General features: G+C 39.3%; 1 protein-coding gene across 1 annotated transcript in view; it reads right to left on the reverse strand.

Moving 5' to 3' along the window:
* LOC125110615 (calcium-dependent secretion activator 1-like) overlaps positions 1 to 14,199 on the reverse strand; it is a 139,555-nt gene that overhangs the window by 11,514 nt on the left and 113,842 nt on the right. The window contains exon 3 of the mRNA XM_047751990.1: positions 6,303 to 6,416. Coding sequence (XP_047607946.1) covers positions 6,303 to 6,416 — 114 coding nt within the window. The remainder of the gene's footprint in view (positions 1 to 6,302; positions 6,417 to 14,199) is intronic.

A 14,199-nucleotide genomic window follows, 5' to 3' on the forward strand; every position in this document is an offset into this window, starting at 1 on the left:
ATGTTGCTAAACCAGAGACTTCCAATGGTAGAGGTGAAGTTGGGTTGGGCATAGGACAATGACCCTTGATGAAGAACATCATAGGTAAGAAAACTTTTCACTGATGAAGGTATATCATATCTATGACTTTTGCAGATATAGAAAGAAGATTGAAAACTACTGTGAAATGAAACATGTGGATTGTTAATATTTTTAGTTATTTTTGTCTTAGTGTGGAAATTCAAAAACTATCATTGTCTGTATAGATACATCAAAAAATACTTGGAAAGACACATACCAAAATTTAATCACGGTTGTCTGAGACGATAGGGTTGGTGACAGGTATTTTTCTAACCATTTCATTTATATTTTTCCCTCCTTGGTCTATTTTTATAATTGGCATCTTTTACTTTCATAGTCACTTAAAATGTCTCTTTCAGCATGGAAAATTACAAATTTTATCTTCACTGAAACAAAGTACATGTTAATTTTTAAAATAAAAAGCATCTTTGGGTCTTAAATATAGTCTTTGTGAGAAAGTAAGGGCTCCTGGGCAAACTCAAGAAGTACATTTAGGGCAATGACCTGGGTAGGTGGAGGGTAGGTGGAAGGTAGGTGAAGAACAAAAACTGTTCCCTCTCCCATTTCTGTGCCCTTTTCCCCTGCCTTGACCTTGTACCTCCTGTATCCCATGTCCAGGCCGCAAACTAGGCAGGAAACTCTATAACTTTCAACTCTCTTCCATCATTTATTTCTATGAAGTAGGTGGACACTGCATCACTATTCTCCCTCTATAACCTTAATATATTCATAATGACACTTTCCAGTCCTTAGATCATGGTAAATTTGTGTGTGTCTGTGTGTGTGTGTGTGTGTAATTTAATCTGGACAACAATTATGCAAGGGTCTTACTACAAATGAAGAAGCTGAGGCTCAGACATGGCTGAGGCCCCAAGGCCAGGGCACAACAGAATTAGAATTCAACCCATCTTTCAGACACTCAACTCACCTGCTTGACCATTTGGCCATGGCCTCTGCCTTCCTTGCCTGGCTTTTCCTACAAGAATGAGAGCCTTTAGAATGGCTAATTAGTCTTTCCCTAGGGGTAATTCTGTTTTAAGGCCACTGAGGAACTACAGCAGTTTCGCTTAGTGGAAAATATTTAATTTCAGAAAAATATCCAGGTGAGACCCGACATCTACTTCTTTTAGATTAAAAAAAAAAATTCAGGAGTTCCTGCTGTGGTGAAGTGGGTTAAGAATGTGACTACAGTGGCTCCATTCGCTGTGGAGGTGCAGGTTTGATCTGGCGTTGCCGCAGCTGTGGTATAGGTCACAGCTATGACTCGGATTCAGTCCCAAGTCTGGGAACTTCCATTTGTCTTGGGTATGGCCAAAAAAATTTTAAAGTTCAGTCATAAAGACAAAACAACGTGTGTTACCCTGTGCAGAAGACACCCTCAGTTTTTGCCTGCCAACTGTCTGTCCCCTTCTGAAAAGGATACCTCGTTCTGAAAACGCCTTTGTCACTGCACACAGTTTCAGTGGAATGGTCAATTGCAGAACCTTATCCTTCCTTTTCCAAGTGGTTGGTTAGGACCTGAGCTTGGCCATCAGACTCCCCCATCTGGGGCTCAGATTCAGAGTGGGTGGCCTAAGAATGGAATGTGGTTAGATGAGAGTATGTCATGGGCTATGCATTAGTTCCTGCTACCTGCCTTCCCAAGGTTAAGCTGCCCTGGCCTCCCTCTTTTCATCAGCTTGGTTATTTCCTTTAATAGCAAAACAACAACAGTCACTGTTATTATTGTTGTTGTTGTTATCATGAGGCCTTGATTTAGCTACACTTTCTGTTGCTAGCAGCTGAAGAATTGGGTCTAAGACACCATGCAAAGTGAATCTGGAGTTTCCATCGTGGTGCAGTGGTTAACGAATCCAAGTAGGAACCATGAGGTTGCGGGTTTGATCCCTGGCCTTGCTTAGTGGGTTAAGGATCCGGCATTGCCGTGAGCTGTGGTGTAGGTTGCAGATGCGGCTCGGATCCCGTGTTGCTACGGCTCTGGCGTAGGCGGTGGCTACAGCTCTGACTAGACCCCTAGCCTGGGAATCTCCTTATGTCGCAGGAAGCAGCCCTAGAAAAGGCAATAAGATAAAAACCAACCAGGGCTTTCTTAGAGAAGAGTAGCTCAACAAACAAAAAATGGCATCAAGCAAAACTCAGTCATAGCAGTGTTGCTGGTCAAAGACCAGATATCAGGTGCTGTGTTCTAAAATGTGTCGATATGTCTTCCAACTCATCCTACAATCCCATGTCCCACTAATCCCCACCCACCTCCAGCCCCCATGTTTCCTTCCCGACAGGGTCTTAATGAGGAAGGTTCTGTAAAACCTTTTCATTCACTGCTTCTCTTGGATGTCAGGACCAGCAATGTGAAGGAACCAGAATGATGCAGAGAGATGGGAGATGGGGTTGAGGATGGAGGGTGAGATAACTTACATTTTACACTTCTTCAAAAAGTTGAGAGTTAGAAAAGATGCAGGTGCTGTGGGGTAGGCTCTCTGATGTCATAGGAAAGACTAAGGATGAAGTTGCTGGGCTGGAACTCAGAGCATCCACTACAGTACCCAGCCCTCAAAGCCATTATGAAAGAGATTAAAGGATTAATCTCTTGCCCTGCTACATCCTCTCTGCCAATCAAGGCCACTGGGGAAGGACAGAATAAGCCTGCATGTTCTTGAGATCCATAGGGGACCTTGGTCTCCCTTTGTCCTGGCCCAGCTCAGGTTTCAGGCCTGACTAGCATGCAGTGAATGCTGGTCCAATGGCCTCAGACTGGGCTGGTTGGGAACAGACGAAAAACAAACAAACAAAAGAGTGGTTGCCCACACCTTTCATTTAAAAAATACTGCTCTTTAAAAAAAATAAAAATAAAAAAAAATGAAAAAAATTGCTCTTTACTACTCTAGCATGTTGACAAACCACTATTGTCTTAACAAAAGAATGCCATTGCCTGAAATTGACTTTTCCAAATATAGTAATCTCAGAACTGTGGAGAAAAAGGTTTTTTTTAAACGTCTTTATCACTGGTAAACCAAGATGTATATGTGTTGGTATAGTAGGGTGCAGTGTGTGTGTGTGTGTGTGTGTGTGTGTGTGTGTATGTGTACATGCACGTGACAGAGAGGGAGGGTGTTGTTGAGAATTAGAAGGAGAATATCTGTTGGTTTTGCTTGCTGAGCACACATTCCCCCTTCTTCTGTTAAAAAGCAGCCCAGGGAGTTCCCACTGTAGCTCAGCATAAGGAATCTGACTAGTATCCTTTAGGATGTCAGTTCAATCCCTGGCCCTGCTCATTGGGTTAAGGATCCAGCATTACCGTGAGCTGTGGTGTAGGTCACAGAAGTGGCTGGGATTCCGTGCTGTGGCTGTGGTGTAGGCCAGCGACTACAGCTCTGATTCAACAACTAGCCTGGGAATTTCCATATGCTGTGTGTGTGACCCTAAAAAGACAAAAAAAATTTTTTTTTTTAAAAGCAGCCCAATTTCTTAATGAGAAATAAACCATTTTTCAACATAAATGGTTCTGGTAGGACTGAGCCTGTATTCTGGCTCCAGAGTTGGTATCTGTCCTAGGCCTAATCACCAGTCTGTCTCAAGCCTTCCCCCCTATTTAGATCAGCTTGAGAATGGACCCATGGTCCATGCTGGTTCAACCAAGTCACTCTGGGGCCTTTTGCTGGGACTTTCAGCAAAGAAGAACTTTCTTTGCCCCTGGAGTTGCTAAGTTGGTGGGATATGAGTTTCCAGGGTCTTCCACATAGGAAGAACCCATCCAAGAATGCAGCCAACTCTGGAAAGAACATAGCTGGGGTGTGGGGAGCATGACACCATCTGACTGGCATCTTTGGGGTGTCTGGATCTAGCTGCAGATGAAGCCATATCTATCCCTGGACTTTTAAGTTGCTTCAGCAAACCAATCTCATTTTTGGCTTTGACCCAGGTGCCTATCACTTGTATGCTAAAGAGTCCTGACTGAAACAGAGACTGACGGAGAAGCACCTGGATCCCAGAGGAGGGAAGAGGAAGAAACTCAGCTCATCCACTAACCAATATTGAAGGGAGAGAGAAAAAGAGACAGGGAAGCAGCTTGGAGAGCTCCCAAATGAAGCATGAATCCTGATCCCTGGGTGAGGGACCTTTGCTTCAGAGGATTAGGCTTCCCAGGAAATGTAAATCTCAAGACTCTAAAGCTTTATTAATGAATAGGTAAATAATTAATACCCACATTATTCCCTGTTACTTGGCTCTTAATATTAAGTATTCAGTCACTTCTTAATGTCTGTATTCTCACCAGATGAAAAAAGAAGCTCTTTCAAATAAACTAGCCACTATAGAAGAAAATATCAGGACCACTATAGACATAATGGTAATTTCCAGAGACTCATTAACAAGCTGATGACTATTAATTTTCAAATTTAATTAATAGATAAAAATGGTACTTTCTTGTAATTTGTGTCATTAGTCAAATGAGCTTTCTAATTAAGATTTGTAATCTACAAATTTACAAACTGGTGAATGACACTAAACACGGGGAACTATTGATAAGGCTCTGTCTGGTCTGGACTGGCTTTCAGAATGTGAAAAAGAGGGTAAAATAGTTTCATTCCCTGGCAGTCTCTAAACAGAACCTTTCTTAAATATATTTAGGTTATTCACTGCAACACTACTGATTGCAAACTTCATTCCCATTCTTCATTAAATCCCACTGAAAAATGTGTTTCATCAGATAAAGCACTAAGCTCGACCCTTATTGGCGATAATACTACTTGTTAAGTGAAATAAAAGTTTAAATGTGACAAATGTAGACAAATTTTAGACCTGATACATAAAACAGATCCCAATAAAAATTTCATTGAGGAAATGGTATGCGAATTGAGTCTGTGGGTGGACCCAGCGAACATCAGAGAGGTTAAATGCTGTTTACTATTAAATGCTAATTAGAAAACCAATCAATAATATTTTCACAAGCTCTTACTGCAATCTCTCTCCACTCTCTCCTTAAAGAAGGAGTCAGGTACTTTAGCAATAGGAAGGATAGTTTTTACCCAATCAACTAACATTTTTAAAGCATCTACTGAGAAATGGAACATCCAAAAGGAAGGAGAAGCATGTGCTTAGAGCATCAGTGAAACAGGAGCACCTGTTTTTGTTTTAAAATAATGTTCTACCTAATAACTGAAAAAAAAATAAAGGAAGGAAGAAAATCAGCAAAGGAAGCTCATGTGAAAAAAATCAAAAGTTTTTTTGATTTCCTAACACTTACTTTACAATATATTGTTATTATGTTGAATTGCATCTAACAAGATGCCATCAGTTTTTTAAGGCTTAGGGTTTGGTTGCTAATGGTTTTAATCCATCCTTAACAATAGGGAAGATGTTTGAGGCATAGGATGCAAAATACAGAGAATATCTGGTTTACATGAAAATAGATTAATATAAAGTTTGGTATCTTTCAAAGACAAAATAATCATTTTTGAAAATAGGCACATATGATGAACATTACCAAAGGGAAGTTATGTCATGTCTGTTTCATGAATGATGTACAATCGATAGCCTATGTGTGTATTTTGGAAGAATAATTACAAAATCAAAAAATACTAGTGGAATTCCAAATTCACTTTGCTGGTAAATAAACCTTTGAGGTCTAGAGGTGAAAACTTATGCATGATACACACTCAAGATATATTCTCTCATTTATAGGTTTTCATCTGAGAACAGTGCTGCATTTTGGATGATGTTCTAAATTACAGGAAGGAATTCACAGCACTATTTTAATAGAAAGGACAAGGAAGCTAATGAAGACAGTATCCTTCAGAGGTGTTACCATCCTTTAGAAAGCATGTAAGTGGCGGGAGAATGCTTCAGACTCAGTTCAAGTCTTAGTTTGTGGCATTTTAACAGCTGTTTGACTTTGAGTAACTGACCTAACTTCTTTGAGCTTCAGTCTCTGCATCAGTAAAATGAGAATAGTATCAGGACCTCCCTCAAAGACTGTTGTCGAGATTAAACAAAAAATGGTATCACGCACTTGGCACACTGCCTTGTGTAACAGTCTGTTGGTAAAGAGTGGCTTCTATTTACAGTTTTCCCCCAAAGAAAATGCTGTTATTCCTTAATACTGTAACTGATCACCAACTCCTTAGCCTCAGGGGGGGGATGACCCTGTGGCAAGCCAAGGCTACCATTCTCACTGATCAGTAGCTCAGAAACTCTGGGCTTCTGGCTTGAGTAGTGCTGCCATTCTTCTGCCTGGTGAATCTTACCTCATAGTAACTCTGAACAGCATTCATAAAGGCTTCGTCAGCCACGATTTGGGTTTCCCCATTGAGGAAAGCCTGAAACCGGTCCTTGACAGTCTGCAGCTGCTGCTTGCTGATCTGCAAGAAACAGAGAAGGAGGGGGACTGTGAGGACTTGCTCTAGACAAGGATCAACATTACACTGAAAATGCCAGGCCCATTGGCGTCCTGAAACTGGCTTGTTCAGGCCTGTGAGAGCTGGATATTATATTTGCATGAATTCTGTGAGCCAGATGTTAAACACAGGCATTGCTGAAACATAGCACAAATTACAGTTGAATTATACTAAAAAAGACAAGGATAATACACATTCAAAATTCATGATTCCTGATTATTTTTATCACATTTCATATTATCTGCTTTTTTGAGGTTACTTATACATCTATTGTATTTGTAGGATGGAAGTGATACATAATGGGGTGCTACCAGGCATTTCTTCCTAATTTTGCATTCAATGATGTTTTATTGGAAGCTAGATGGGAATATTTATTTACACCATGGAAATTGGCAAATGCCACAAATCATGGTTGGAGGTTTTGTTTTGTTTTTTGTTTGTTTTACTGAGAGGTTGTTTTCCAACACACCATTGCTCAGGCCATTCAGATGGTCTGAAATGAATTCCTTGACAAAGATAAAATAAAATAGTACAGTACTGGCATAAAAACAGACACATAGATTGATAGAACAGAATTGCGAATCCAGAAATTAACCCACACATACATGGGGAACCAATATTTGACAAAGGAACTAAGAATACTCAATGTGTAAAGGATAGCCTCTTTAATAAACGATGCTGGAAAATTAGATATTTACATCGTGAGAATGAAACTGAATTTCTATCTTGTACCACTCACAAAAATTTATTCAAAATGGATTTTAAGACCCAAACATAGGACCTGAAAATGTAAAACTTCTAAAAGAAAACATAGGTTAAAATCTTCTTGATATTGGTCTTGGCAATGATTTTTTTGGATATGACACCAAAAGTACAAGGAATAAAAGTGAAAATGAATAGGTAGGATGACATCAAACTAAAAGTCTTCTGCAAAACAAAAGAAAAAATCAGCAAAATGAAGATGCAATATATGGAATGGGTGAAAACATCTGAAAATCATCTATATGATAAGGAGTTAAATCCAAAAAAACATAAGGAACTTATACAACATAATAGAAAAAAAAAGATTAAAAAATAGGCAGAGGCCTTGAATAGACATTTTTCCAAAGAAGACATATAAATGGTCAAGTACATGAATATGTGCTAAATCTTACTAATCATGAGGAAAATATCAATCAACCAAAAATGAGCTATCACCTCACACTTGCTAGAGTACCTATCATCAAAAAGACAAGATAGAAATATTGGTAAGGGTGTGGGAAACCTGCGAACTGTTGGTAGGAATGTACATTGGTGCAGCCACTATGGTTCCGCAAAAAATTAAAAAGAGAATTAGTATATGATCTAGCAATCCCACTTCTAGGTATACCAAGGAAAGAAAATCACTATCTTAAGGAGGTAACTACACCTCCACATTCACTGCGATATTATTTACAACAGCCCAGACATGGAAACAACCTAACTTATTTGTCCACCAATGGATAGTTGGATAAAATGTGATACACATACATATATATATATATATTTATATATATATAATACACACACAATGGAGTATTATCATACACACACATACACACAGACATGCAGTGGAATATTATTGTCATATAAAAGAAAACCTGCCTTTTGCAACAACGTGGATGGACCTTCAGGGCATTATGCTAAGTGAGATAAGTCAGAAATACTGTATGTTCTCACTTATGTGTGGAATCTAAAAAATATGAACTCATAAAAGTAGAATAGAGAGTAGAATAGTGATTATTGGGGCTTGAGGGGTAATGGGATCAAAGGGTACAAATTTTCAGCTCTGGGACGAAAAAGTTCTGGGATCTAATATGAATGGCATAGTGACTATCATTAACAATACTCTACTAAATACTTAAAAGTTGTGAAGAGAGTAATCTTTTTTTTTTTTTTTTTTTGATTTTTTTGCCTTTTCTAGGGCCGCTCCTGTGGCATATGGAGGTTCCCAGGCTAGGGGTCTAATCATAGCTATGGCCACCGGCCTACACCAGAGCCACAGCAACGTGGGATCCGAGCTACATCTGCGACCTACACCACAGCTCAAGGCAACACTGGATCCTTAACCCACTGAGTGAGGCCAGGGATTGAACCCGCAATCTCATGGCTCCTAGTCAGATTCGTTAACCACTGAGCCACGACGGGAACGCCAAGAGTAATCTTAAATGCTGTCACCTTAGGGGCAAAATGGTAGTTTTGTGAAAGGATATAAGTGTTAACTAACCTTATGGTGGTAAGATTTTGCAATATATACAAGTATCACATTGTCACATTGTACATCTTAACACGTATTTATGTAGTACTTCAATAGTATCTTAATAAAGCTTGGGGATATAGAGGTTTTCAAACTTCATAGTTTTTACATTCATGATCACATGAAAGGTGATATTTATATCCAAGATACACTTCCAGGATGTGACATAGATTATTTAGGCAGTAGGTTATGTGTAATCCCCCTGTTTTATCAATCTCAGCTTTCTTCCACATTCCAGAAAAAAAATTCCTGAAAGAGTCCTATTTATTCTCTTTCTTCTACCCCTCATCTGGCTGGGTCCCACTGTCCCTCAGTCTCAGCACAAACAGTACTAACTTATGAAGCCCTTGCTAACCTGTAGCCTACACCTTCCTGCTACATAATTCTAGGGCACCTCATTTATTCTTACAACTTGTTAGTTATGGTTAAACTTGTTAGATGATCTGCCTTTTCTTGCTATTTCATTCACTGATGTTTCCCCGGGGCCAGCTTAGTGCTTTAACACATGGCAGGCATTCATGTTCAATGAATGAATGAAGGGTAGGGAAGATAAATTATTTTCAAAAATCCTTTAATCAGTTCTCATTTATATAAAAAGGAAGCCAGCTAAAACTTTTACTCTTTCAGCCATTATTTATACAAAGTTACACTTCATAATTGGGTCTGAGCACTGCTGCTCTGCTAGAAAAAGGGAGAAGATCATTGCAGTCCTATTGACCGTTGTGTCATCTTGGATAAGCCACTTATATTCTCTGAAATGGCCACAGAGTTAAAAGCCTTTTTGGAATAGGGTCGAGCTTAAATAAATAAATGATGTCTTATTCTCAGTTTTCCCACTTGGGAAATAGTGATAATTCTAATTACTTGCCACCTTGGGGTAGTTATAGTTATTCAATAGCATAATATGAGATCCTTTTCAAAATTGTGAGTCTCTCTATACATTTAGAGTGTTTCTATCATTAGAGTCAACGCAAATTTTGCTAGTAGAAAATAAAGTTTAAAGCTATTGGAGACCGAAGGCTGGCTTCAGTTTTGACTCCATCAGGATATGGGTCAAAACAAAAGAGATCTTTGAGAACAGACATAGATAAAAGTCAGGGTGCTTTTGCTAATTTGTCTACTTTGGGAGAAGCAGGGAATAGTGAACTTGGGAAGCAAATATGGAGGAGTTAGGTTTTTTAAATCAGATTCACAGTTGTTTTGTTCTAGATACAAGGTCCAATATCAGCCGCTTGCGTAATTTTCTAGTAACCTTACATTTTCTAGTCACATTTAAAAAAGTAAAAAGCAGGTGAAATGAATTTTAATTGGACTCAACATGTAAAGAATATTATCACTTTGACATGTAAATATATAGAAAATTTTCGGGGGCAAGGGGGTTCGTCTAAGACATGTGGAAGTTCCCGGGCCAGGAATAGAACCCCTACCAGAGTAGCCACCCCAGCCACTTCAGTGACATATATAGAAATTATTAATGAAATGTTTTTGCATTTTTTTACACTTTATTATTGAATCTGGTATACTTTACACCTAAAGTACATAATAACCCCACTGCATGTAGCCTCATGTAGCTAGTGGCTGCCACACTGGACAGCAGAGTCCTGACTATGGGATGAACTCACTTCTAAACTGCTTCAGCTTTTCTGTTCTGCCCAAAGATATTGGTTATCCATGGTGAATTGTATAGAAAATCATGGTTATTTCATATATGCTTGGAATCATTTACACTGAAATATTGGGCAGCAATTGATTTGCTCATAAAAACATCATCATCACATGAATGTCTTTAAAGCAGGCCAGCCTTAACTGGTTTAAGTCACACATCTCTGCAGGATAGAACCACCTGAGACATGGCCACAGGATTGCTTGCCAGAATTCCTTCCAAGTCTGGATTCATACCAACTCTGCATGATCTGGGGGGTAGGATGGAGGGATATGATGGGGCAGGGGAAGAGAGGAAGGCCAGCAAACCATGCTTTTGCCTTAATACTTAAGTAATTGAAATAAAATGAGGTGCACCCCATTCAAAGATGAAGATTGTTTACCCAGGCCAAATCCATTATCACTCTACCCTTTTGTTAAATAAGCCTAGTGCTCATTTATTCAAGAAAGATTTATAGAGTACCTCCTGCCTTTCTGGCCCTGAGGCCCACAAAACACACTCAACCTCTCATCTCACTGTCCAGGGCTAGGCACTGGGGAATCAAAAGAAATAAGAGACTGTCCTCAAAGACCCTGGGGTCTAGATGGAGGGAAAAGGATACCCAAAATGCACAAAAGTATGATTTAGGGTTTTGGAGGAGAAAGATTACAGAATACAAAACTCAAAAAGAGAGAACATTCTGGAACATTCATTTCAGTGGAGTTCAGAGAACACATACCATGAAGCCCCACAGAACATCCCCCACTTCCCTGGAGACCCCAGGCTCTAAGCAGGAGAGTAAGGAACATGAACTCTAGTAGCAGAGTTTACATCTGGGCTTGACACATGCCAGTCCATGTTCACTATTTTTCTCACTGCTAATTAAACTAGTGTCTATTTAGTCAATTCATTAGTTGTGTCTCACTGGACAAATGGCTAACCTCGCCACACCTTAGTTTTTTCAACTGAAAAATGGGGCCAGTAGTGACCTCATAGGATTGTTGTCAGGATTAACTGAGATAAGTAAACTATTCACTGAAGAACTTGGCACAGCATGAATGCTCAATAAATAGCTGCTATGATGGTTAATCTTATCTTTGAGCCTCTGTCCTTTCTCTTCCCTTGAGGAAGCATCACTGGAAAAATTCCACATGTATCTTCAAAATCCAGTCCATTTGTTCCTTCCCAGATTTCCATTTGCTTAGGACTTTGTTCCCAGCCCTAAGGGTATCTGCATCACACTGTGAAGTAGTTCTTAAATACCAGTGCTCAGGGCAGGGTCAGGAGTGAGGAGTTGAGAATGCAGGTTTGAGGTCAATGTGCTGAGTTTCAAATTCTAGTGATACTACTCATCTCCATGCTGGGTGATCTTGGGAAATGTAGTTTCCCTAAGCCTTGGTTCTTTGTGTATAAGATGGAGATTATAAAAAGTATTTCCAGCATTGGTGGAAAGATGAACAGGAAATGGGATGATGTACCAAGGATCATATTGTATTGTCTGGGACAAAAAAGGAGTCCAATGATATGGCGCAGACAAAAGAATGAATCCCGGACACTGCATGATGTGGCCTCTGTCCACTTCTGGCTTTCTTTCTTCCACTCTGCACTCCACTGACTCTGCTCTGGCCATGCTGGGCTCTTTTCTCCTCAAATGCACCCTGACTTTTTCTTGCATGGGAGTTTTGCACTTGCCATATTCCCTGCTTGGGATGCTCTTTTCCTGCCTCTCCCTGTAATTGCCACCCTCTCACCCTTAGGACTCAGCCTACCCAGCATCTCCCAGGAAGGTCTTCACAGATCATCCTGTGAAGTTTAGTCATCCCCAAACTAATCATTATCCAGATGCTCTAGACCCCGTGCATTTCCTCCACAGCCATTATCATAGTCAGAATTCACCTTTTTCTAAGATAAATGTATTTTATTGAATTGTAACATGCATGCAGAAAAATATATACCATAAGCACAAAAAAAATCTTTACAAAGTGAACTTTCCCATCGGACCAACACTCTTATCAAGACATACAACATTACCTGGACCCTGGAAGATCTTGCATGTTCCCAAAGGCATTGCCCCTCTCCAGAAAAGACCTGACTTCTACCATCACACATTGATTTTGTCTGTTATTGAACTTGATGCCAGTGTAATCAAGCCTTATGAGATTCTGGCTTTAGGCACATGGTTGGGGGCAACAATAGCTTATTTATCCTCATTGCCCACTAGTATAACAGGGTGTGACCCTAACCACTATTTATACATTCTCCTATTGATGGACATTTGTGCCTGTTTATTTATTTTACAATTCTGCTTACATTTCATTGTCTATCTCCCCCAAAGAGCATCTTCACTGGTACAAGAACCACATCTGTCTTGTTTATTGCTGTGCTTCTAGTGCTTGGCATGTAATGAGCACTAACCAAATAATTGTTGAATGAACACATAATCTTACTGATTGTTCAATATACACCAGGCACAGTGTTAGGCTCTTAGAGATTCAGAGAATGACCAAGGCACAATCTTAGATCTCAGTTTTCTTACAGTGTTGTCAGAGATCTTACGCATCTTTGATTCCTTAGCATCCTTTTGCTGACTGCATGAGTGAATGAAAATCTCTCTTAGGAGCTCACATAAATAAGCTAAGAGACAATCTATAGGACAGAATTTATCTCTAGGTAAAAGTAACTGACCTAGATAGGATAAGAGCCCCAAAGTGACCTTACACAAACACATCAAGACAATTGGCCCAGAGTAGCTGACTGTACAACTCTAAATAGATAAACAGGCATCTAGTAGCTGCTTACAGACAGAATCCTCCTAAAATAGAAGTCCATCTAAAAGTATTCAATATGTATGGAAACTACTTGTGCATCAGATTAGAATTCAGAATTGAAGTAATGAGTTCCAAGAGCAGAAAACCCTGAAATGATGAAAGGTAATCATTACAGAAGAAAGTGCTGCAGCAGCATTTGCTAGAATGATTCAAGCTTTCTTGGTTCAATCCACCTAATTAAGTAAGGCCTGAAAATTCCCGCTGCATTTCAGGCAGTTTGGAATTGACTGCATGCAGCCTTCTGGAGAAGTGCAAAATGGAATCTAGAGTGAAGAGAAAACCACACGTTCTAAGTACTGGTCTCAGGAGAGACCATGTCAGAGTCAAAGCAAGCTCAGGTCAAATCAGGGCTTGAATACAAGTTGTTACGCATGTAGTTAATTTTGATTTTTTCCCCCTCTGTAAATAGGAGACAATATTATCTACCTTACAGGGTTTTTATGAGAACTTGATGAAATAATGCATGTAAGGTACATATAGCATAGTATATAGCATAGGGTAAAAAGAAAAAGGACCCAATGAATAAACAAACAAAAAAAAAGGAGTATTATTTTTAAGATTTAGGTTTTTTTATTGTTATTTCCCCAATACAATTTTTTTCTTTTCCCCCTTTCATTATTTGTTTATCTTCTTTCGATGCTCCTTTTTCCTATTTATTCAGTTATTTGAGATTACATTTACCCTCTCATATTCTCCCCATTTTATAGGCTGAAAGTACTCTTTTCCCATTATCCTTGTAGCTGTAAGTTGCCATGTGACATTGGCAGAAAGCTATCATGGGTCTTCTGGAAAAGCTTTTGAATATAATGCTCATAAAAGGAACCTACCTGATAATATAACTCTTTCCTTTCTTGCTGCCTCCCTCTTCTACTGAGAATATAAACATACTGTTTAGAGCTGTGGTATTTATACTGTGATCATGAAGGAAGGTTCATGTTAGTACTTACATTTTTGAGGAGCTGCACCCATCCTTGATCTTTTCATTATGTAGGGGGAAAACAT

This window comes from Phacochoerus africanus, chromosome 1 (genome assembly GCF_016906955.1).
Source record: "Phacochoerus africanus isolate WHEZ1 chromosome 1, ROS_Pafr_v1, whole genome shotgun sequence".
NCBI lineage: Eukaryota > Metazoa > Chordata > Mammalia > Artiodactyla > Suidae > Phacochoerus > Phacochoerus africanus.